This window comes from Ammospiza nelsoni, chromosome 2, assembly GCF_027579445.1.
Source record: "Ammospiza nelsoni isolate bAmmNel1 chromosome 2, bAmmNel1.pri, whole genome shotgun sequence".
NCBI classification, from domain to species: Eukaryota; Metazoa; Chordata; class Aves; order Passeriformes; family Passerellidae; genus Ammospiza; species Ammospiza nelsoni.
The window spans coordinates 109,051,792-109,078,395 of NC_080634.1; the positions used below are offsets into that span (position 1 = coordinate 109,051,792).

The 26,604-nt window shown below is 39.7% G+C and overlaps 1 protein-coding gene across 6 annotated transcripts in view; it reads right to left on the bottom strand.

The window, feature by feature from the left end:
* Nucleotides 1–26,604, bottom strand: part of DMD (dystrophin) — a 1,160,174-nt gene that overhangs the window by 81,005 nt on the left and 1,052,565 nt on the right. For 4 of the 6 annotated variants that reach the window (XM_059491417.1, XM_059491433.1, XM_059491412.1 and 1 more), the window contains exon 1: nt 5,565–5,681. The exons of the other annotated variants lie outside the window; for them this stretch is intronic. In XM_059491417.1, coding sequence (XP_059347400.1) covers nt 5,565–5,584 — 20 coding nt within the window. In that variant the 5' untranslated portion in view covers nt 5,585–5,681. Of the gene's footprint in view, nt 1–5,564; nt 5,682–26,604 lie in introns of those variants that run through there. 6 annotated transcript variants of the gene reach the window in all.

Sequence of the window (26,604 nt, forward strand, 5' to 3'; positions counted from 1 at the left end):
AAAAGAAAAAAAAAAAATATATGGAACATGTATGTTAGCATACCATTACTACCAAATACATTTCCCATTTCTGTACTTAAAAGCAGACATACAGGCTTCAACATGCACACATCATTCTGGAGAACATATGCAGAAGAGCAGGACCTGACCCACAGCACTGCTGAGCTCCTGGAGCACACAGCTTCCAGCTCCAGGAGACCAAACCACCACCCAGCAGCACCTGTGGGCTGCACTGTGCCCTGGAACATTGACACAACAAGGTTGTTTTGGAGAACAAACAGTCCTTGAGCTCTCATTTTGAGGCACTGATGTTCCCAAGTGCACATTTACCCTTTATAGACTAAGAAGAGGTAAAACTTCCAATGCATCACTTCAACAGCACCTCTACTCAAGGAAAAAGAAAGTTGTGCCAGGTTTTTTTAGTACAATTTAATTTTGGCCTTAAAAGACAGGCTATTTATTTGATTCCAGTGAATACTTACTGCCCCAGTAACCTCTATATGTTCAGCAGCTTACTATATATAATATTTCCAGATTTTGCTCTGTAACTACAAGAAGGAATGAAAGGGATCACAAGCACTAAGCATAAGAAAAAACTCTACTGTAGAGCAGCCCTAGTTGAACACAGGGTTTTAAACAAGCCCTGTCTCAACAACCTCAGCATTCCCAACCCTTCTCAATTCCTGCAGTGCCTGAAGGTAATGAAAATGGGAGAAGGACACAAGAGCAAAACCAGTCTTGTTCTTTGCTCTGATAAAAACGAGTCCTGCAAAGGGAGGTGGATGCAACTGTATTCAGAAATTTCAGCCTGGTCTGGGCTTTTTCTCTGGTTGGTTGGTTTTTTACTCCCAGAAACTGGGTAGCTTCAAGTGAAAACCTGTGGATCTGGGCCAGCTGCATCTGAGCTCCTGCATTTCCCATCCTGCTTGGAGCGAGCAGGTTCTGCAGGGAGAACGTAACACCAGAACCTTTTATCACACCCAGGTATAAAGCACATTTTAGAAGAAAAACGGAAACAGCTTCATTCCTAAAAACTCAACTGAGAGAAGCCTCTTCTGATATAGCAGCACCCCAAAGGAAAAGACAGAAGTGCATTGATGGCAGAAAACCCCATAGCCAGAAATGTCACGATTCAGATGAGCAGCTGCAGACCCGGACAAACATTCACACCAACAGACCAGGAGGGGCTGCAGTTTGTTTGCACCCAATGTCAGTCCCAGATCAATAGTTCTCCATGCATGAGTTTGGCCAGCCTGGCTTGCTTCCCCACAGGCAGACAGCCCCAGAAGTGGGGTCTATCTGAACAGGAACTGTACCATGGTTTGTAGGCTGAATCACATAGCAAAAACGAAAAAAAGAATTTATGTGAACAGTTACAAGGAGCCTCTGAAAATAACCTCCTTTGTGTATGAAATTAATTTGGTAGCCCCAAATTGTTCTATGGACAAACTAAATGATTTCAGACTCCATAGCTGTCAACCTGACAGCCTTCAAAGAAACTGATTCCCCACGAAAACATTTAAAAACCATTAGATATCTGGTAAAGGCGAATATACATAGGATTACGGACATATCCCGTGCTTGTGGTGGATAGAAGAACAAAAGGATCATCTTCATGTGAAAAACTAGTATCAAAAATCAAAGTTATACCAATAAGTAATTTATTGAATTTTTTATTTTAATTTTTTATTATAAGGCCTAATCACGTATCAATGAGTTTAGCGTGTAACGGTTTAAGCTTATAGCATTTACTAGTGCTGAAAATACACACCCGCTTTTGTAAGACCTTGCAAATAAAATTCTCTTTGCCAAAGAAGCACTGGACTCCAACTGGTTTCAGATATTTTTAATACCAGTAACCCCAAACCTTTACTCAGCATGGTTTTCTTTCATAGTACAAGATAAATTATCACGGGAAATGCATATTTTGTAAAGAATGATTTAATTTGCTTCATGTTCAAGTAACAAAGACTGAATTCGCAAGGCCGGTACATTTCCCGTTTTGCCTTAATTTGAAACTTCGTTGCAACTTAGAGGAAATATTCCTTTGGTAAGACCACAAAAGTCAAGCCAGTAGAGCCCCTAACTCCTGCCCAGCAGTGAGTACCCACGGGGCAGAGTGCCCTGCACCTGCTGGATCCCACCTTGGCAAAGACCACCCAGCTCCACCTGGAACCAGCCCCCGGGATGGGCTGGCCAGCCCTCAGCACCCCTCTGTGCTCCTGCAGGAGCAAGGGAAGGCTTGGAGGGGAACTGTGGAGGTTGAGTGGCCGTACAGAGCCAGGGCAGACTTTGCTGGTACTTTACATGCAGAACACAAGAAGGCTGCAGATATTTTGCTCCAGCTAAAAGGCGTTCGCCTCTCAACATCTTCAGCTCGGGAAATTATCAACTGTTCTGCACACAAGGGCAGCTCCAGGAAAGGTTAGATTCCATCAAGGCTATTCTTCCTAAGCCTCTTTGCCATTTTCAAAGGCCATTTAATTGTGAGCTCTGGGCTTGGACCGGTGGGGGAGGATTTGTGTGTATGCCCTTATTGTGAGCACTGTCTGAAGTGAAATGCCAGCTCAGCACTTTCAGGCGGCCTCAACCACACTTGGGAATGCTGTAGCATCCTTATTAGATCTGCAGCAAAGTGTTTGCCAGAGTTTCAAACTCTGGTGAACAAGGCCCTTTACAGCCTGCAAGTCAGAAAGACGTCAAAAGTGTAGTCTGAGTCCTCTTGACCAGCAGCAGCTGAAGCAGAGTGAGAATATGTGCAGAAATAAGTACTCAAAATGCTTTTCCAACAAACCACCAACACAAAAAGACATTGGCACACACAGCCAGCAGTTTTCCAATATTGCACATGCTCAGAGGATATATTTTTCAATTTGGCTCTACATTTAGGTCAACTAAATTGATCACTAGCTTTTAAATCACAGGCATTCTGAAACAAATAAAAATGTAAGTGCACTCACTTGGCCTCTTTTCCTCTTTCTCACCTGACCTGAGCTGCAAAAGTGGAAAGGAAATTAAAACCAGGCCTGAAAAGAAGACAAGCAGCAATGGCTAGTGGTGACACCTTGGTGGAAGTGTGACTGGCACGCTAAACACACTGATAATTTGGTGGGATGAAAGCATAGTCTTCACTTGATACATCCTTTGGGAACCACAGGACCACTTCATTAAAGGATGATTATATTATATTAGCAAGGATAATTTTTATGTAGGGAATTCTGTCACACTATGCCTGTGTGAATTCTGTTTCTGCCAACAGCAGAGAGATTTGTCTCTCATCACTGTCAGCAGAGCCAACAACATACAGGATTGGAAACCTGAAATCAAGAGATGATATCCTAACAGACACACTGGAATTACAGTTCCCTTGTTATGACTTGATCAGTCTGGACAAAATACAGTCATTTTTTCTTCATTCTTTTTATATTACTTCTGAGCAACACCAGCAGCAGGAGGAATTGAAAGCAACGCTCCCCCACACCCAAATTCTTGCACAAATTCCCCCCCACATTCCTGCACCAGCCACACTGTAACATTGACAAATCTTTTAACTGTTTTTGATTGCATCTCTTCTCCCTCACCCCTTAAAAAAAAAAAAAAAAAAAAAAAGAAAAAAAGGTCCTGTGTATTCACTGCTCAGCTCCAGAGCAGAATTTCAGGTTGCAACTGCAGAGTTCTTTTTAAACTCTTACAGCTCACTTCATTGGTGATACCAGAGCCAGTTCTGCTGCACTTCTCCCCACACCCTTCATTAGCAAATGCGACACGAACAACATGTGCAAATGCATAGATGTGCACAGAATAAAAAATTCTATCGCATAGCAATAGTCACATATACTCATAAAAAAGTGCCAAAATTATAGTGGCATTGTACAAACCCCTGAACTCATCTCATTTCAAACAACATGACTTACAATACTTCTCACCTTCTGTCTTTACAATGAATCAAATGTTACTCCAACCACCTTAGGACTGTTGTCAAAAAGCCAAAGTAAACATGATAGTTGTTTGGATTTTACTAAACGAACCTAAATGCTACTGAAAGAGCTTTTATGAATAGACACTACCTCTCATTTAAAAGAAAAATGTTTTCAACGGAAGATGACAGTGACTGCAAAGAAAGACTTGATATTTCTCTTTCTACAGTGCTTCATTAAGTCCCAAGCTAAAACAAGTTAGTGCTATGGAAAGTATTAGCAATGTAAAAAGGTGGCACTCCTTTGTGCTTTACAAAGAACTACTGTTTTCATCTGTAAATCTAGAGACTACTGATCTGTGCAGAGATTACTTCTGTTTAAGCCAAGGATCAGCGTCTCTTCAGCAGGAATTTGACTTTAGCCTGTTTTATTGGCTTTTGCAAGATTTATCAGACTGCTGAAGGCAGGCACCGATATATATTAAAGTTTCTTGCCAATACTGGAAATGAAAAATAGGAGAAGGGCCAAATATCAGCTATCAAGTAGTGAATAGTAACCCTTCTTTTCTCCCGCTGATGTTAAACATTTATTTTGTCTGCTCTGTCAGGGGAAAAGATTCCCACTCAGTGGCTTGGTTTGGGTGAGCATTTCCCCCCCGGCTTGTCAGTCTCGGCTGATCTATTTGCTTTCCAAAGCCTCTCCTCTCCGCTTCTGCCAAAGCAATTTCACTGCAGGGTCTTGTCAAATCCAGGCTTAGACAAGCGACGGCCTTGAACAATTCCTTAGTGCTAAAAAGGTCAAAGATCCCCGATATAACCAGGTTCCTCGTTTCCCCAGCTCTGCACACACACGCCTGCAAAAACCACCTCTTGCCCAACTCCTGTACAAGATACCTCCGGTGTCCCAGGCTGCAAGATGTTTTACAGCAGCTATTAAAAGGCAATATAAGGCGCCATATAGCAACAAGAAATACAGCACTTGCAGTGCAACCGCCCGGAGGGAATCCCCTCCCAGCCTCTTCTACCTATTAACTTGAAAGATTACTTCTAAGCATGAAATTACGGGGGGGAAAGAAGCCATACACCCCCGAGCACGTTCGTTTTCAGGAATTCCGCTGAAGTTCACGCCCGGCCCGAGCTGCCCCACAGGCGATGCTCAGCGCAGGTGACGCCGTGCAGCACCGCGCTACCCGCAGAACCTGCGGAGCAACGGGGCGAGCCCCGCGCATCGCGCACCTCCGGCACCAACGCGGTTCCCTGCCGCGGCTTCTCCCCTCGCCAGCCTGCATGGACACAGGTACAGGCACGGGTACAGGTACAGGCACCGGTATAGGCACAGGTACAGGCACCGGCACAGGTAGTGCCACGCGTGCGTGCCGCTCACACCGCCATCTCCTACGTGTGCCAACGGGGCGCATCCAGCGCCCAACTACGGCCTCGGGAACGGGGAAAAGGCGCCGAACCAAACGCCCTTTTAAGTTCCCAGAAGAAACCGAGCGGCAAGTTGCGATTTCCCGTGTAAGCGATGACAGAGACGGCGGCCGGCCACGCCGCTCGCTGCCGCCGCCGCGGAGCGCGGGATGGCCCCGGGCCGCGCCCCCGCCCGCCCCCGCCGGCACCTGCCGCCCGCGCCCCGCATCGCCCTTACCCACGGAGCTGCTCCCTCATGGCGGCGGCGGATCGGCGGCGCCGCGGAGGCAGAAACAGCGCGTCCGCCCAGCCCAGCCGCTCAGCGCCACTGCGGCCGCCCCGGCGGCAGCGAGGGAGGGATGGAGGGAAAGGCAGAGGGAGAGGGAGGGAGGAGGAGGTGGCGCTGCCCGCCCCGCCCCGCTCCCGCCCGGCGGCAGTGCCGGCGCTGCCCGCCCGCCCTCAGCTCCGAGCCTCCCCCCTCATACCGGCTGGGGGGCGGCTGAGGGCACCTCGCCCCTCCCCGGTCTCCCCGGTGCTGTGCAGCTATTCTGGAGGAAGCCCTCGGGGCTTCCTTTGACTTCTTTTTTATTTTTGGGGTGTTCTTTGCCCTGGCGCTGGCCGGCCGGCCAGAGAGTGGCGTGTGCTGAGAGGCGGCAAATCAGTTCGTCTTCAGCGGGCTTGGGAAGAAAATTTAACTAAAATATGCACCGAATCCAGACAGATTTGAAATGGGCCTTAACCTGCACTTTTCCCCCCCTTTTCCTTCAGCGTTTAATTTCGGTGCTTAAAATGCTGAGTGGTTTATTCATGAGTGAAATCAGGTAGTTTCATTTCTAAGGGCTTGCCTTGGCCCTGCAGGGAAGGAAGGGTGAGATTCTCTCCTGGATCTGTCAGTGCGGAGGAAATAGTTCAGCTCACGCCAAGTTACTGTTGCGATATTTCTTTGCATTAATTCCTACGCAATGTGCATTACACAAACTATGCATTACAAAAAACCAGCAATCTCCTTTTGGTGTCACAAGCACTTCAAATCAGCGTGGCCAGTCTCGCCTAATGAAGGCTCCCAGTCCTTCCCATAACCAAGTAGTTTTTCAAGCCTTGCATATTGTGATTTCCTGGTAAAGCCACCCCAAAAACAATGTCTTTCAAGTCAGATTCATAGAGTGGTTTTGGTTGGAAGGGGCCTTAAAGAGTATCTAGTTCCACCTTCTCTGCCACCTAGACCAGGTTGCTTAAGTCCCCATCCAGCCTGGATCACTTCCAGGGATGAGGAATCTCCAACTTCTCTGGCAACCTGTTCCAGTGACTCACCACCCTCACAATAAAGAATTTGTTCCTAATATCAAATTGAAATCTTTCAAATACACAAAAGAATCTCCCTGTTTTAATACTGGGAAGATGCACACCTAGAAGCATCAAAAATTCATCCTACCCCTGTTGCATGGATGTCAGTAGGTATTGAAGTTGGAGGGTGTTAGCCTAAGCACCAGGAAATTTAGGGCTCCCCTTAATGCTCCAGGTAGTTGCATTATCTGATTTTAAGAAAAGTTCAACAAGCAGTTCAAGGAAAGCCCACAGGTATTTTTTCTAGAAGCATTAGTGTGAGAGATGCTCAAGGTTCAACCCCTCAGGCCCTCAAGTGTAAATATAAAAATTATTGGAATTATATGTTAAATTCTCCTAGTTTCTAGATGATTTAGGTTGTTTAACAGATCTAACTCACAGTTTTCAGTAACCTTGTATCTATAATATTACCCCAATATGGAAAGAAAATAGAGAAATAATTTTTGCGTAAACATAAAAACTGTGTTAAAACTCATTAGACTGTGAATCTTCCATTTAATTTAGTGGACCTGGTATTACATCAATTGCTCTGACTGTATCTTAGTTTTGACATGAATAAACTGGCTGAAGCCTGTCAATTGTGTTGTATCAGCAGTCTCACATTTTCGCAGGTTTAACCGTGTTTTAAGAAGTGACAAAACTCTCCTTAAGTCTTTAAAATAGGATGATTTTCCTCCTAGCTGGGAGGAACCTCAGGGTTCCCCACAAGGAGAGAGCAGCTGCTCGTGTCATACAAAGGGAGGGGCAGCCAGAGGCCAGACGTTTCACAGCAAAAGTGGTTTGTTTTCCTTCAGAAGCATCTAGCACTGATTCCCTGACACACATTCCTTCAATTTCCACTGTTTCTGGAGCTTCCTGGCCTGCCGTAACAGAAGCTTGATGCTGCTATTATCATGCTGGTCTTCTTTCCCATACAATAGTGCCAAGTAATAGGAATTTAAAAACCAGTCTGAATTTCTCATACTTTGCATAATCTTCTTTCTCCTTGAGTTACAATTAAAGCATTGTATTCAATTAGACTCACAGCAGGTGAAAACCCCAATTAGTGAATCCATTTTCTTGGCTCTTTTTCCCTACCTTACACCCACACATCACTTTTTTTTTTTTTTTTTTTTTTTTTTTTACAATAAAGGGTAACTCTGAGTCATTCTCCAATTGAAAAGCAAATTAACCCTTTGATCTCCCAAGTCAAACTATTACTCACTCAAGAACATCCAGGGTAAAACAAGAATGTTGAAGGATTAAGGGATTAAGGCCTATTGACTTTATAAATTGATTTTTATAAAAAAATCTATTTAATGTAGTTCTGATTGTTGTCTCCAAATTCACCAAAGCTTTTAGCTATTTTGATTGACCTGAAAATTATATTTTTGCTGTATAATGTGTACAAGTAATACCACTCTTACTCTAAATTACTTTTAAACTACCCATAATTTATTACATAAATATATTTTGTTTGCAGTGCAAATGGCTGCTGTCTTTGGCATTTGTAACTGAAGCCAATTTTTATGCCATAGTTAATTTTAAGCCATTTATTTGATGAAAGATAGTCACCTCCCTATAAATAATAAAACAGGATTACAGAGTAAGCAGAGTTTTAATTCCCTGTGGTGCTTTTCTAATGCAAGGGCTACTCGGTCAACTTGTGCACTATATAGAGAATTTAATCAGAAGAAGAGCAGTGTTTATTTCTCCTACATTGTTCTTTTGTCCTGGGCTGTATCTAATCAATGTATCTAAGTCTTCAACATTTAATAACACCAGGTGCTTAAAGGGAAATCATGGCTGCCTAAAAAATGAAGGAAGATATTTAGAAGTGGTCTTATTACCCCAAAACTCTTTCAGGAAAAAAGAAAAGTAAAAAATGACTTGGATTTGTAGTCAGTCTGACTGCATTGCTCACTGTCCAAAGGGTCACAGGGGTTTCTGCATTTAAGAAAGCAAATTTTTCTGTTCTAATAATTCTTCTCAGAATGTTGTCTCTTTTTGATGAAGAGCCAGACTCATGTACACATTAAAACTAATTATATGAACATAAATTAATTGATTCCTATGCATTAACAGTTGAGTTTAAAATCTTTGTATATTTTATTTACCAGATTATCATCATCACTCCATCTTACAGACAGATGTGGAAACACAATTGCAGGAAAGGGTTGGGGCTTGCCGAAAACTAAGGCAGACATTAAAGGTACAAGTTTGTTTGTACCTTTATATATATAAATACATTAGCATTTATTTATATAAATACTTTAGCATTTTATGAGCTAGAAAACTAAAGTGACATTTCTTTAATTTTACTGTCATTGAAGGTGAAGATACAACATTTTCCTACTAGTTTAGTCTTGCTTCCAGAGCTCTCTGAAGTGTGTAGCCTCCTTGTAAGTATGGCTTTACCATTTCTCAGTTATCTGGACAGTGGATTACTTTCCTTTGCATGTGAGAAGATATTGTGGTGCCCTGTGTTGTGCTGGCTAATTTGTTACACTGTTTGAGTCTATTTTCTTTTTCTTGGTATAAATAAATGCTAAAAATCAATTAGGATGGCACAATGGCACTTTCCTGGTTCATGTGTCTTAAATATGCTCCAAGGGCTGACACCTTTATGGTTTCTGGGCAATTGTTTATAGCTCTCAGAAAAGTCAAGAAGAGAATACTGGTTTTGGATGCTGCTAGGTTTTTTTTTGGTGGTTTTTTTTTTTTTTTTTTTTTTTTTTGCCTTTTTGCACATTACCACTGAAAACACTTTAAAATATTGTAAATGCAACGAAGAAAATAGTTTTGAAATGCTCCATTCATTTTCCCCAGCACTGCACTGTAAATTAAAGAACTAGTAAAACATTCAGAGCTCAGTAACTTTAAATCAGTCATTTACACCATAGGTACTGGGGAAGGAGCAGCCTACCCCTCCCTGTCCAGAGGGAGACCCAACCTCTGTCCCACATGAAGAATGACAAAGCTGGTGCTTCTTCTTACCCAGGGCTCATTCTCTGCACTCTAAGGCAGGAAACTGGCAAATGGAGCTCACACAAATTTTTTTCACTGAGACATTCTTGGAATAGACAGAGGAGGATGTATCCTCTTTTTTATTTTATTTATTTTTTAAATTTTAAAATTAATTCTGCCGTAAATATTACAGAGCTTGCAGCAATATAATGCCTAGTATGGAAAATATTGGTACCTGGCCCGTGTGGCAGGAACACTTCTGTTCCTGCTGAATGCACAGCAGCACAGCTTTCACATTCCTTTGGGCTGTACTTGCTTCTGCTACAGTAAGGACACCTGATTAAAAGTGAAATCTTAGTCACGCTACAAGATGGGTACAGTGGAGCCTCAGGAGCAGCCTGTGTGTGCCTTATGTTGCACCACACTGCGTGCTGTTGCTGAAAGGTGAATGAGAGGGTGCCTGTCATTTTGAATATATTAAATATATGTATGAATTCCAGCCTGATGAGATCTTGGAAAGGAAAATTTCGAGAGGCTACATTTATTTTTTAACGTGATAGAGACAGTGGCAGAGTGTTCAGTCTCTAGTGCTGCCTTGAAAAGAGGAGCAGAGTGGGACTGAGGTTGGGTGTGATTGCTGGAAGGGGTGGAAAGCACATCCTGATCCCACCAGTGCCATGAGCTCTTCAGGTAAGCTCCTGTAAATAGCAAAAGCTTTCTTCTCCCTTCCATAAGAAACTACAGCAGAGAAATAAAATTAAAGAAGGAGTAACCCTTACTCTTCTGGGATGGAGATGAACTGGAGTGTGAATAGTCCCAAAAACAGGAGATCGAGAAGCTAAATGCTGACATAATGCCAGAAAACTAAAAGCATTAAAACTCCTTCTGAGGTAAGGCTTTTGGAAAGCTAAGAGGAGAAAAAAAACCCATATATATATATATTAAAAAAGAAGACTTAAAATCTGCCAGCTGGAAACTTAGGTCAAACAAAATTGCCTGCTGATCTTTACAATGCACAAATAAGACTTGAAAAACTATAATTAGACCATAGTAAATTCTTGGTTTGAGGAATCTGTGTTGGCAAAATGAATGGTTATCATTATAGGGAGTAGGGTTGAGAAAAAAATGCAGACTAATAAGGATAAATTAAACAAAGCAGCAAAGACAAACTCCATTTCTTTCTTTTCTTTGCATGCCCAGTTGGAAATAAATGATTGTTTTGCCTCCTGGAGGGATTAAAATAAGAAGGATTTCATAAACTCTCTCACTCACTGGTGCTCTTTTCACCTCAAAATCTTTTTTTCTATGCATAAAATTATGTGTTGCAAACACAAAAGCTGGCTTACAAAATCATTAACTTCTCTACTGTTTCCTATCAATGTATAGATCTCCATATCAAGAAACTCTGTATCTTGCAGTCCTCCTTCACTCAGGACCAGAAAACCTGATCCTAGCTACTGCTCACCCTGCATTCCCAATCCCTAACAAGCTGCCCCCTCTTCCAAAGGCTTCCACAGACATTAAAGGAGAAGAATGCCTTCTTTTTTGTACTAATTTACTTTTGGTTGTGTTGCATTCCATAATGTACATATTGATATTATTAAATCTATTTTTTGTGACTAATAAAATACAAACAGATTTTTTTTTTTTTCTTACATTAAGGACTTTATTTCAAAATCATATTGAAGAGAAAATACTCCTTTGGGGAAAAAGCCACTGAGATCATGCTTGAAGATTATTTGCTAGGATATTCCAATGGTAAGGCTGCAATTAGGTAGTAAAGGAAGAGAACAATGAAATAGATCGCTGACAGCTGTACACAGACAAGTTCCCAGTCAGCCCACTTGTTGGGCAGATTTTGCACCTTTGAATTAATGCATTCATGTTTTGCTGTCTGTATTCTGCCTGTATGTTAGCAATGAACGCTTTTCTGTGTTCTCACAGAAACTTGTACTTTCTCTTGCTTTGCAATGTATGTTCAGCCTGTCCTAACTACCATGTTGTTTCATCAATAATATACCACACATAATATATAATTAAAATTCAAGAGGCCCTGCCTATTTTTATGTACACTCTAGGCTTTTTCATCCTCTTCCCAGAAATGTTGAGGCTGTTGACCTTAGCAAAGATCAGTTTGAGATTTAGTCCTAACCTTTTCCTTTGATTGGGCCATACAGAGCCTTAATGTGGGAAAGGGATGGCTCTCCCTTCCTGGTAAATCACATTGGCAGAGTTTCTAAACTAGGCAGATTTAGCTTCTCCCAATACCCTGGTGTAAGATGAGCAAAGCTTAGTCCTGCATGGCAAGACTGCTTTGCTCTCCTTTCCTGAACGTCTCACGTGGGCATCCAGAGAGCAGAGCGCTGCACCTGGGGAAGGAAACAGCCCAGAGAAGTTGATGGCAGAGGAGGCTGCTCCACCTAACTGGCCTCACCAGTAATTCCATCCAGGCTAACTCTTTCATCTGATCCAGGTGACATTTCTCATAATTTATTTGCATAGAAATGCAGCTTCAGGTTCAGGGTTGAGCAACTACTCCCATCCTGAGGTGAGCAAGAAAAAAAATCTGGAAAGCAAAAGCTTAATATATGCCATTTCTGAAATTGAACTTTTTATTTCATTTCTAAACAATACCCTGTGAAAAAACATATACTTTATTTTAGCTAGAAAATGAGACAATTGTTCATACAGCGCTGGCAGCACCCTGTAATGGCAAGTGGCAACAATCTCATCTTGTCTGTGCCAAAGAGTGAAAAACCAGTGTTTCTATACAGGCATTTGAAACAACTACAGGCACACAGATGCCTACATTAACTGGGGCTTCCAGAGACAGAAGCTATAATGGAGCCATGTCCTAGGGCACAGATATTATTTTATCCTAATTGAATCTAAAAGTATGTTAGCACTAAAACCCTTCAGTAACGAGGGATATAAAGGAATTTTGAGGTAAGATAAAAATTATTTTTTAGTAAGTGGATTTCATTGATGAAAAGGATTTCATTTAAGTATCTTGTGGCAAGTCCAAGCATTTATGCTTTAGCACATGCTCCACATAATTCCAGACAGCTTCTGTACCTTCCATGTACTTAACTATACTATGATTCTCCCTACTAAGTACTGCTCCCAGCTTTTACACTTAGAGATCTTTGTGTAGCTCCTCCTATCCCCAGCACAGTAGCTGGCAGTTAATTCAGGAAGGATCCTGTGGCTGCCAGCTGATAGGAAAAAGTTTTGCTGAACTATATTGCACTATATTTTAAACTTCATGCTTATCAAAGCCTAATAACAGCATTTAGTGGAACCCCATGTCTAGGTGCGCTTTCAGTATTTCATATGTTACAGCTGAGCCAAAGGTGCATCTCAGCAAGGTCTCAAATAGCTTGCAATTCTACTGGCATACTTTCATTCAGTTCTCTGATCTCAGTTATTTAACAGAAAATGGAAGCTCTTAGGGAAAGAATAAACATGCAAAACGATGATTTCTTTTCTCACAACACAGCCAAATTTCACTGTGAAAAATTTGTAATGAAAATCAGAAATGCCTTGTCTGCCCAAAGAGCAGACATCAAAGAGCCTTGACATTTATGATCAAAGGTACACAGATGAATTCAAGGACCTTCCATAGTCCACTATCGAATCAGGAACAATGGTGAATGTGTTTAGCTCAAAATCAGCCAAAATACTTCTTTTCTTTCTATACTGAGCATTTTGCCCCATTGAACTAAACAAACATTAGTATTTGGAGCTATTTACTGCTTCTTTAGGAAATTGCTTTCAAAGGTGCAATCTAAATGCTGAACAGTCCACACAACCCTAAAATATTAAGGGTTTAAATATTAGTTATGGTCTATATTAACATTCTTAGACTCCTGCTGCTACATCTAACTCCTTTGAACACATTATCAGAAATGTCAGCCTACACATCTACCATATCAAAATCTTCAGCTTTTTCTAAAATAGTCCAGACTTAAAGAGAAAATTCCTATTGCTAGCACTAAGTGAAGTTACCCATCTTCCTCATCTCCCTCACTGCACGACACAGAAAGACAGATTATTTTAAAAGTTCAAAATACCTTATTTCCCGTTATCAGGCCTAAGAAACATCACACAGTTTTTGTCACCTTCTTTCCAGGGAAAAAAGAAGGTATTAAATTAAACCAAGATTTCTCTGTATCTACATGGTACACTACAAATGCAGAGCACAGCACTCAAACAATTTGTTTATTTAATAGCGTCCAGAATTTGCCATTTCATACTGGCATAAATTTAATACATAGGTACCATATTGGGTACTGTGTGGAAGATTTTCTACCTGTCATTAAAGTCAGAAAGAAGGATCTTCTAAAGTCGCCCCTTGTGTCTCATAAAACATTACAGGTGTTTGAGCATTCATCTCTAATCCCAAATAACAAAATCAGTTTGTCATATTAAAAAAAAAAAAAAAAAAGATGCTGTTTTAAATCATTGTTCTTCTCTTCAGGTAAATAATTTTTCTTCAATTATTATCAACAGCTCTGGTCAGTGGTTGCCAACTTCAGAACAAAATGTCATTTTGCAAATAATTATCACCACATTAGTTAATGCCTTTATACTAATAAACATCAGGCAAGAGAAAATAATAAAACAAAACGAGATTTACAACTTTATACAGCTTTAAGATGTAATTTCTAAATACTTTTGTACTTTAGCAATAAAATTTATTTTGCTTATGGACATTGAAACTTTTTCAGTGTTGAGAAATGGATCTCTTGTTACTTTTCCACAGTTTTGTTGCTGCAGTTGCTCTTCATTCTCATTCTTAAAATTCTACTGCAATTATTTTTCAAATTATTGTCCTTCTACCCATGTCCCTCAATTTGTTCTGTTTTTTAGGGTAACTAACAGAGCAAATAATTTATTAAGGATAAAAATAATTTTGCAAAGATTTGCAGAAGCTGACAGACTAAGAATTCTGCCAAGTAGAACCCAAGCAGAGAGTGGAGGATTAGACCCCCCTAATCCACTGTTTTTTTCAAACCAGGGTATTTAATACTGAACTAAAACCTTTGGAGAGTTTTATTTTTAGCGGATTTCCATATTAAGGTTTGCTCTAAGAATTGCATTTTAGGAAACAAACTGAAGAAATGTATTTCTTGTTTGTGAGTAAGGTATCACCATTTAAAAGTCTTCCATTCCCAAAATAAATACTTTTATATTTATGCCATATTTTAATTTTTCTGATAGTTTTCTTTGTAAACATCATGCTTGAGTAAGCTTTAAAATTAAAAAAATAATAAAAGGGAATTTATGCAATGAAAACAATTATTTGTTGATAGCAGTTCACTATGTTTGATAAGAGATGAAGAAAGTGAGTCTTCACTAATTATTTCCTTGTCAACTTTGTACATGAAACTTTCTTTCAGTTTGGAGAAAACCAGGCCAGTGGGGCTGTGTCTATGTTGCCTTTTAATTAAATAATTTAGTCTATGAAATAGCTAAGAGAGAGCAACTCTCCAAGTGTGGCAATATTTTGGCTGTTTGAACTTTCTAGTGCCATATTATCTTAGCTACACTGTAATGTGTGTCTGCCTTGAGAATAATTGCCATTTCTTGGTCCAAATTTCCCACACTGACCCTTTTCTTACTGCTGAGATGTGGATGGCCCTGCCTACAGCAGGCCATGGTATTCCTCCACTTAGTGCTCCTGTGACCCAAAGCATGACTTCCTTCAGATTTATAAGTTTTGATTGTAAAAATGTAATTTTTGTAATTTCAAATTATCAGGCCTAATGTAGGAGTTGATGCCTCTGAACTGCTGAAAAAACCAAGTTGTCTTTTTGAAACTTGTTGGGCCTGCAGAATAAATCCATCAAATGGCTTCAACCTCTGCCTACACTGGGGAGCCAGATGAGTTCTGGATCAGCTCAGATGCCTGGGATTTACCTGGCATGCAGGACAGTCACAAGTTCTTTGCTGCACTAGATCCTCAAGCTTTTGTGATGAGCTTCACAAAGAAATCAGTTGGTAATCAGAAGCCAATAATTTTTAACCAGGGAATTTTCTGTCCAGAAAGCAACTAATTCTGACAAAGCAAAGTCACTACCAGTGAAATTTGCTGTATACTTTATATGTAATTTCCAAAGTTTGCAGCAGTCAAATTTTCTAAGAAAAACAACTATTATTTCCACTTTTTTTTTTTTTTTAATAAACTGGTAGAATTTTTGACAAAGTTATATAATTGAGGAAGCACTCCCAATGCACACCAGCCTTTCTTTCTTAGATTTATATACAAAGCAGTGGTTTAGGTAGAAATTTCTGTAAGAAACTGGTAAAAGGTAGAATTCAGAAGAATATTCTTCTGCTCCCTTGGACTGTGTATTCACACAACACTTCTGCATCTTGCCAAGTTTGTGAGCTGCAAGAGCACAGCGTGTAGTGATGATGCTCTAACCCTTTTAGTGCCTTGCATTCTACACACTGAGCTGAATTTTACTTCCAAACAAAATTTTGGCTGCATTCCTTACTGAGCACACATTGTTCTTGCTTTGACAGGCTATCTCATTTTCTCGCTCAAAACAATTTGATGCATTTAAATTTTTTTTTAAAACTTGTTCCTAGATGGGTATAGTTTATATAATCAGCCACCAACTCCAACACCAAAAAAGACAGTTCTTACTTTCTTAATTTAGGTCTTTATGATAAAATCATATTTTCTCTACTTTTTTTTTGTATAATTTGCAATTATGAGGATAATTTTAAATATCTTTTAGAGCAAAATTACCTGTTATATAGTTTTTCTTTTTCTAACTTAACATTTAATTAAATGCTGAGTTTGACATTGCATAATTTGGTGAGAAATTCAGTACTGGATTTCAGTGAATAAAAAGAATTCCTAATCATAAGCAATGCAGCAGTATTCTTTGATTCTATATTATTATATATTATGTAAATATAATTGGCTTTATAGTGACTTTTAAACAGAGATGGATTGCTCTGATCCTCCCTGCCTTCAAACCTTCAGACTGACCACAAGTAAGTATGTGGAATTCGAGTAGTAGTATGAATACTAAATTGCTAAAAGTACTGCAACACCAAACCTAGATTGTTATATATTTATATGGAAGAGCAGAACTAAAAATGCTATTTTAAAGGAGGCTCTTCAAATTTATTTAATTGGTTAAAAAAAAAATTGGTCTTTACTGGGTCATAATGGGATAATATGGCCTTATAGTGAGGAGTACATGTAGAAAACAAGGGGATTAACTCCATTTTCTGTTACCCAGTATCTTAACCTAAAATGATCATCTGGTCAGCCTCCTCTATGGAGTAGAATGAAAAAAAGTGGTTACATCTTTTGCAGCCACAAGAAGAGGACAAAGGTGGGCAGGGAAGCAGTGCATATACAGTATAATAACTTCCAGCTGTTGTGTCATCTGTCTACTGGTAGGTATGGTGAAATAAATAAATGATCAAAAAAAATCAAATTAAAAAAAAAAAAACAACAATGTCAGGATGAGTTTTTGTAAATAAGAACTTGCAAGACAAGTGATATGAAAGCAACAAGATTATTAAAATGCAGTATCTTATTTATTATACATTAGGTAGATCAAAGTTCCTCAGAGATAACAAGACACTGATTGTGGGTTGCCACCTGTTTGGTCTCACTGGCTGTGAGGTGAAGCTGTGTTAAAGGTTGTCAGCACATGGTACACTTATGAATGGCTTGCATTGATAAAAACCCTAAATTATTCTTATTTTGCTGAAAAGATTTACTCATTATTCACTAGCACATATGTTATTTTCTTAGTTAAGACAAAAAGGATATGCTGTGTAATTCAGGAAGGTTTCAGAAACAAACAAACAAACAAAATTGCAGGCAAATGCTCTTACTTGATACACATCACTTTAATATGGTGAGTATTAAAAGACCTGAAGAGTATAAAATTAGAATATATTTGAGCTGTTGTTTTGGAGAATGCTGAGCCTTGCAGCAGACTGAGCTCAGAGAAGAAAGACTGGGGCAAGCAAATTGTCCAGGAAAACTAAAGTCTGGACAATGAGGCCCGAGGCAGTATCCTAGCTGGTTTTTTGGGTTGGTAGCCTTTTTTGTCTAACCTCTCCACAAAGAACAGAGCAGTTGAGACTTAAGGAAATGTTTGGGTATAAATGTCTAACAATTATTGGCAGGATCTACCAAAGAGCAAGTTGAGGAAAGCTGAAAATCTGCAAGATGCACCAAGGGAAGGCAGGGCAAAGCAGCAACAATCTTTGTCAGTGTCCCTGAAGTGTGCCCCAGAACTGGCTGAAGAGATGAGCAGAACTCCAGACTGCAGGTGTCAGAGCACCACTGGGCTCTCAGATCTTTAAATGGCTATTTTTGCAGGAGATAAACTTTTTGTATAATGTCAGGACACAGAACGTCCCTCTGGCTGTCCTGAGCAGCCAAGACCCCTGTCAGGGGGCTCAGACACCCTGGCACAGAGCCCAAAATGCCTGTGGTTTTGATTATGACCTGTGAAGCAAGTTACCAACCTTAGATGAAGATCTGCAAGCCACGACAAATCAGGTAGAATGATAGTGAATTTATCACAAGGTGAAAAAGTAGATTTTGGGGTTTTTAGAATGGAGATTCAGGGGGGCAAGATGGAGGGATCTGGGCATGTCCAGCCTTTCCTTCTCCTTCTTCTTGGCCTCCATTTTCTGCTGTGATGTTGGCACTTTTGGATTGGTTTAGAGTAGAAGCTCACTGTCTAACACAGGTGATAGGTATTGGAAAGTGATTGTAAACATTGTACATGTAGCTTTTAGTATAAAGACATAACACCCCCCTGGGGGCAGGCAGAGTGCCTGGACTGTCCTGCTGGATGGATCTCGGCAGGGCAGGAGAAAGAATTTTATAGATAAGGAACAACAAACAACCTTGAGACCGAGAAATGGAGAGCCCTGACTCCTTCTTCAAGCACCGGGCTGGGAAAAGAGACTTTGGAACTCTTCTTGGGGTGACTCTGACCACCTAGAGATTCCAACAGCATAACAGCAAAAAAAGAGGAGTCAGTAAGAGTAAGAAAGATCTCTTTAAATCAGTGGAAACTTAATTTTAATGGATAAAATTGGGGGAAAAGTTTCTAAGTACTTTGAAAGTCATGTGTTCCAAAAGAAGAATTGCTTGGGAGGTTTCTGGGTGTTCTAGATACACCCACTGACCAAAACCACATTGGCACTGGCACACAAGAAATGATTCCCCTTGGCTGACTCAATTCCGAGCAGAGCTGACTACTGAGAGAGCACATGATGTGGGCATTCCCTCACAGGCGAGTTTGTTAAAGGATTCACACTGACAGACTCTTTTCCACTCCTTATTTCTAGAATGGTGAACAAATGCCCCAGAGCAAGGCAGCGCTGAGGGTTTTGCGCTCAATTTTCTCTAGAGAACACCATGCAGATACAGATTTGCGTTCTGCTAGCGGCAAATGCTTATTCTACAATAGTTTGGGCACTGATGTGAAAAAACATGATACAGGAGAGGGAATGCTGACAGCCACGTTCTGATCCCTTTTACAGTAGTAAAAACAAGAAGCAACTTTGCTGAAATCAATGAAGATTTCTCTCAATCCATGCAGGCTGCTTTAAATGAAGAACTTAAATTTGATTTCTAAACTTCTGGCAGCAAATCTGATGAGAGCCTAAACTGCTGCCACCATAACCTGTGAGTCCTCTGGTTCTTCTGCTCATTTCAAGATTATTAAGAGTACAATGAGATATTTATTCTTCCTTCAGACTGGAAACAGGAGAACATATAATAGCATATGAAAGCAAGTTTTAACATGTAATAACCATATCAGTAAGGTTTTAGTTGCTTTTGTGCCATAGCACAATTAAAATAGTGGAAAAGCAGATGAATGAGTAATGTGCAGGAATAAGTATTTGTCAAGTACAAAGATCTAGAGCACTGTCTGCAATGGAATTCTTTGGTAATATTACAGCAGTATTAAAGGCATAAGCGGTCCCATTAACAAGCAGTAATTAGGAAACAAATAAGGTAAGTGCAACTATAGCCAAAAACATAATCTCACAGTGGTTTATATCAAAATAGCTGACTTTAGATTCTGAAGTTCAAACCAGTGTTTGGAAATGATGGTGAACTCATCAGTATGAGGTCCTTGGGGATCAGTTTTCTAACCTCTGATTTTCAGGTGATACTTAAAGTAATCTGAAGTATAGAGCTAAAACATGGTATTGAACAGCAGTGCCCTACCGGCTAAAAAGATATCACTGCCAGAAATCTGGAAGAAATTTCTTTCTAAACACTGAAGTAAAATTTCAAGATGCCTGTATTCCCAATTACTTGCACTAAAAGTTTATAGATGAGAAATAAAAATGTGGTTTTGGTTTAGTAGTTCTAACTCTTGGTTTTTATTTTTATTCCTGTAATCATTGACATTTCCAGCTACAAAATATAGTCTGTTACACTTAGGAAAACAGCTGCAAGGCACTTATTCCCTCTCTCTGGGGTTTCTTTAGGCTGAAGCTGGATATGGTTTTAAAGAAGAATAATTTATGAAACAGAAAGTTCAGGATATTTCATTTGCTTGCTTTTACTTCCAGAGTTTACTCTCTATGAGGGAAATCTGCAACTAGTGTGGCAAATCTGAAATCCATGCTCACAGAAGTGCATCTCCTTCTGTATTTCCAGACCAAATGCAGAAACATCTTTAATGAACAGCTTCAGTAGCTTTTTCAAGGATATGCCTAAGCAGAAAGTATCTACATATATTTGGGGAAACACAGCATTTAACTGTTTTGGATAAATAAGAAACTGGCAGCTTCCTCTCATTTGCCACACCACTGCTCAAGGGTCTGTCTGAGAATGAAGTCTGGAATGGAAAACAGAGGTCTGTGACAGATCCTTCCTCTCTGCCTGTCACTTTTGCAATAAACAAGGCTATCAACCCCTTGCAATTTAGGTAAATATTTCTAATGATGCTATAGTTTAATTACTGCAAAGACCTAATAATCTAAAAAGATCTCCAAAGCTGATTTAAAAAAAGGTGAGTTACTTAACTGATGATTATAAGATTCAGCAATGCAAGAAACTAGTATTAAACTTAGATTTACAAAGAAATTAGAAAGAATGCTAGGCACAAAACCTTTTAGTTAAATGAAGAATACATTCTGGATTCAGTGAAAATTACTCCCTTTTTATGATGCTACTCTCTTCCACTGAATTTATCTGTGAAGATCAAATGGCAAATTTCTGCAAGATATTACAGTTCAGTAAGTATCTTCACTGCAGTAGGATATGGAAGTCTAAGAAAGAGAAAATGAACTGCTTTGGCATGCTGTATCTCCCAGAAAGCATCTGACAAGCCACCAAAAAATGGAAAAAAGTGGAGTGAATCAGCACAGAAGGAAAATGAACTTGTGCTAGAAAAAAGGTGCTTCTGGAAAAGAAAGAGGTTGAACACCTAAACATATAGGTAGATATTTTGGAACCTTTGAGTTACTGCAATCCCTTTCGGTGTTAAAGCCCTCCAAGGGCCAAACACCAAGTGGTAACCCACCATGGAGAGTTTTTAGTTAATCTGAGAGTGATTTTACTCAGGTGTATAAGTTTTCACCGTTTTAAGGGTTTTCCAGTTCTGCAGGTTTCACTAGCTGAAGAATTAATCAATACTGCAAGGGCAGGTACTAGAGAGGAATCACTGTATGGAAATGTGCCCCATCTATTAAAATACAAGAATACCTTTCATGAAATGGATGATCCCCCCATCTTTTACAATGCACTAGAGTGTATTTACTTGTTAAAGGCTCTCCTTTGCAAAATTATGCAAAATGAAGTATTTTAAGAAGATGAAGAGGAAAGAAAGAATATTTCTGTGCCAAATTAAAACCCAGAGACATAATGCTAGAGAACATTTAATTATCTCTGATCTGTGCCTGTTATTGAAAATCCAGGGTACTGCAAAGTAAACCAGCAGTCCTACTGACCTCACCCTGCTCATCCTCTACTTTCAGTAAGATCTTTTCCTCTTGCTTTGCTTTTCTTAACCCCTGTCAGCACACAAAATATTTGTTTCTAGAGGAAAACTGCTGTGTTCCCAGTATTGATGATGTGCTTTCCCTTGAACCAGACCTGTGTGAGCAGGAAGTCTCGAGGTACATTTAGGAGATATGGTGCTAAACTCCTTCTCAAACTGCAAAATGTTGCTGCAATGTGCTTCCAGACAATTAAGTCCTCTTTAAACTTTGAGGAAAAAAGGTTGCCAGCCCCACCTCTTCCAGGAAAGGACTTTGGAGTATGCTTATAATCTGCCTTGGTCTCTTTCAGCAGGAGGTGCCATTTCTTCTCTCCTAAACTGTGCAAGACAAGATTATATTTGAATATTGTTTCACTAGACATGATGTGTGCACTTGCATTTCAGTTCATGAGAAGGGGGGAATAATGATGTATAAATAGCATCACTTAACCATAAACCCAGCACAGAGGAGATGCCCTCTCCATGTGACGGGAGGACTGACCATGTTTTGTTGTGCATGCATCTTTTACAGATTCTCAGCAAAATCTGTTACTTGGTACAGATTCTTGAGTTGAAGTGACAGACTTTATATGAAACTGTACCATTGAGCAGCAGGCTGGCAAGGGATAAGTGTCGCTCGGGAAGTTAGATGTACACAGCTGTAGAGATTGTGAAATTCAACCTCTGCCCTGAAAAATAAATACCTTGAAAAAATTGGGAAATTCTAGAACAGTGACATCGAAATGAATATAATAATTTTACCTGTAATATATGGGTTTGAGCCTTTTCTATTCATGAATGACAAGTGAAGAAAAATCTTTTTTCGGAAACAAAAGCACAACAAAACATTTGCTGTTGCCCTGAATACTAATGATGGAAGACTGTTGCTATGGTGATGCTAATTTTAACGCTCTTGCCTGTGGACTTCATATGAACTGCCCGTTTTAACTTTTGCAAATGTCATTTACAAAATGAAAACCCATTAATGACTGGTGAGGGCACAATGTTCCACTTTAATTAGAATAATAAGGAATGCTGATGCACAAAGTACAGGTTTGTGAATTGCTACAAAGCCCACACTGTCAAAATTAATTACCGCTGATGGGGACTTTGTTCTAATTTTTTTTTCCAAAGGAAGCTTTAGAATAATATAACTGTAGCTTGACTTGAAGTTGAAAGCAGGCTCTCCTTTTAGTAGCAAGGTGGAATAAAGAGGTTTCTGAGACTGACAGTATAGTAAAAAGCACAGCAGAGCTTAGAGCTGTGACTGAGCTGTGCTAAAGGAGCACCAATTCCAGCAAAGGGGAAATGCAAGTACCAATGCTGCCAGGGAAAAAAAAAAAAAAAGTATTTTTCAGCTAAATACCAGCTCAGAAAAGCAGTTAGGATTTGACAAATAGAGCTGGTATTTTTGAAGAATTTAAAAACAAAAATAAATTCAGTGGGTGCTGGGGTATGATTCTGGTTAGGGGGGTATTGCTGTGACTTGTTAATTGTGAAGCGCCGAGACAAGTAGGTGATGTTTAAGAAAACCCAGCATGATAGTAATAGTAATCTCTTTTTTAATGCACCAAACCCCTGCAAATCATGAGCATACATCTCTCATGAGAAGGGAAAAGAGTTGCATCTACCATTTCTAACTCTGGGGCAATGTCTGAGCGTATAAAGTAGATGCTATGCTGCCAACAGCATGCCAGTGGTACTGACTGCAATGAGGAAAGCATACTGCAATGAAAAGCATCACAGACAGCTGCTGAGAGTACATTTTACAGACTAATTGTTATTATTAAATATCTCCATTGTAGCACTGCTTAGAGAATCTAATTCAGAGTTGAGATCCATTGTGTTGCATCCTGCACTAACAGAAAGGAAACTTGCCTTCCCTTGTGAAGAGCTGAGCTGGTGAAGGACTTGCTTTGTCTTTATGCTGCGTCTCTGGTTCAGTGTGAGACTGCTGGAAGTGTGACTGGTGTGAGGATGAATAGCTGCTAAAATATTTTTCTAAATTCTCATTCATGGTAAAATGTGGTTTAATGAGTAGCTGAACTTCTTCTTCTAGACCAGTATGAAATCCACTCTGAGTCTATTGGTACACTCCAGTGCTGTTTTAAAACAGCCTGGCCAATTTTGCCCTTGAATTGTTGGCTATTGTGCAAGCCTCTGTGCTTAAATACAGCTCTGCACTCAAGATGGCTGGAATGTCATGGTATTGTACTAAAGAGAAATACAGCAAAAAATATAGATTTGACTGAGAACAGTTGTGTCTACCAAGTCTAAGTTTTTCTGCCCATGATTCTTTAACTCAGAACTTGTTTTCCCCTTGCTGTTAGGTTTGTAACTGAGTGACCACTGAACAGCCCTGTCATCAAAGACCTTCTTCAGCAAGCACCCACTCTTTATACAGGGCTATTCAGAGAGGGCTCGATGTTGAAAATGCCATTGACTGTAATTTTTGCAGATAATAGCTGTATGCTCTGTGCTGCTGCTGAATGCAGCTGCACCTGGTGGGATGCACAGCCATGAGGCAGCTGGCCCTTCTTGAGAGCCAGTGGGCTCAGGGCTAATCCCCACTTCTGCAGGACCTTACCCTGTGATATAGTATCTCAGAACAAGAAGGGACAAGGCTCTCTTCCACTCAGCAGTAAAAACCTTAGCAGCTAGCTGGAATTCAGAGGGAGCCAGAAGCAAACAGTAATTTACAAATATGGAACTGATGTGTGGTAACAAGCTGGCACTTGTAAATTAAAGTTTAGTAGCTTCCCAACACACAAAGGTTTAGAATTTATGGAATTAATCTAAAACAGAGGAAATAATTTGAGAGAACTGCCTCACAGAAAATTGTTTCTAAACACCATTACCAAAACAATTACATTTTTACAGTTCATTCTCCAGATAAGAAAGTGGTATTTCTGACAATGTCAGTGCCTGCCAACAGTGATGGACAAAGAATTCAAGAGGTTTAAGTTAATGGAGCCTGCTGGCATGGAGACTTCTATGGGATCAAGATCACCTCAACATTCTTCAAGACAGATTGGACACCTGGATAAGAAAGGAATATTTTTGTTCCTTAAAATTCTCTTAATCCATATAAATGAGTAGGATGTAAAAAGTATGTGCCTTTTGTGCAGAGGTACAGTGAGACATCCAGTGGTATGTAACCAAGCAATAAAGATACTCCAAACTATAATCTGGAATTAGGTGATGCAAAGAGTAAGAGTGCTTCCAACAACTTCTAAGTTTTTCTCACATATTTCATATTCCTTGCAATAAAATTTTTTGAGCTGTTACAATTCATTTTATGACTGCTGTTAAAAGAGTGAACACAGTATCTTTTAATGAGGCAATAATGGCTGAGGCTGAATTAGATCACTGCTAATCAGAGTGACTGAGTACCAAGTTAAATCCTCTCAAAAGAAGAGAATCAGAAAAAAATATATTTGCTTGGTGTTGGGAAAAGAGATAAATTATCTTAAGGACATGCAACACTAAATGTGTAAGCAGGCATAAAGTGCATGGGATAGCCAACAGAGGCAGCAAAACATTGTGTAAAATAATAGAAATGTCATCAGACAAACACTGGTGTTTGAGAGAAAACATGTCTTTTGAGCTTAAGATTTAATAACCATCTAATGACAAGTGCTATAAACAGAAAAGAAAACTGTACTTAACAAATTTAGAAGTCATCAGCATAACTAAATTAAACAAAACTCTGAAAGGAGAGGTGAGAAAGTACAATAAAGAGGGTGGTGGGCTGGAGGCAGAGTTTCCAGTGGGAAGACTGGCTCTGCAAAGGGAGCATAAGAAAGAAGACACAGAAGAAGCAAACAGTAAATTATTATGAGGGAAAGCCTGAGAGCAAGCCAAGAGAAGGCATGAAAGGACAGCAGCAAGAGGGTTTGTTGAAAGTGGTGGAATGACCTAGAAGAAAGTGAACGCTGAAAAGATTCTTGGAACTGGACGGCAGGAAATTGTTAGTGACCTTATTAAGAGCTGTTCTAAGGAGAAAATGGAACAGAAGCTAGAAATGACTGGGCAGGAAAAAAAACATGGACTGGAAAAAGACACAAATTCCAAGAAGAAGGAGGTCAATGTTCTGCATATTGAGCAGTGTCAGAAAAAAGATTTGTTTTGTTATATCAAGGACAGTCCTGAACAGAAACTTCCATGTAAGGAAAGAAGGAACAGATAAGCTTCAAAGAAAATACATCACTAGAAATCTAAAGTCCTAAACAAGTCATTTTGATATGGTCCAAATGTCTAAGGGACTGAAGAAGTTAAGCAAATAGACTTGTTCTCTAATGTCCAGCTACTTATGTCCCAGGTGTCATTCTTCTAATTTCTTGTTGTGAAATATACCATCTGTAACTTGCTATTACTTCAAAGAAACTTGTTGCAAACAAGACTTTTCTACTTCAAACAAAAAGTGCTTTTCAATTCTATTTCCCTCACTGTGACAAGCCCTTCTCTCTGAATTCCTGCTGGTGCACAGTACTATGGCAGCAGCTTGATGAATATGCTTTCCTTTGCTGGGGACAGACCATATGGTTTATCACTGGTTGAGTAGTCCTTCTCTTTTTTTCCCCACAAATTTCTAAATAGTGTTCACAAAGAATCCTTCCAAAACAACAAGAACAAAAACCCCAAACCCAAAAACTTCCCAAAAAACCCAAACGAAAACCTCACAAAACCCACAAATGAAAACAGAAACAAAAACCATAAAGAAACAAAAAAACACATAAGCAAGCAAACAAACAAAAACCCCCAGAAAACCAAAATCCAAAGATATTGAAATTGGAGATTATTGAGATTTGTACCTGTTATAACTTTAGTTTAGGGCTACTTCAAGAAAATTATATAATCTGAATCCAAACAAAATTTGGAGCTGTCTAATGTGGTTTTCAGTTACCTCTGAAAGTACAGAATATGGCTGTCACTTGGAGCCAGCTTTTCCTTTGTGCTTCACAAAGGCCATTACAAAACACACAAAAATTT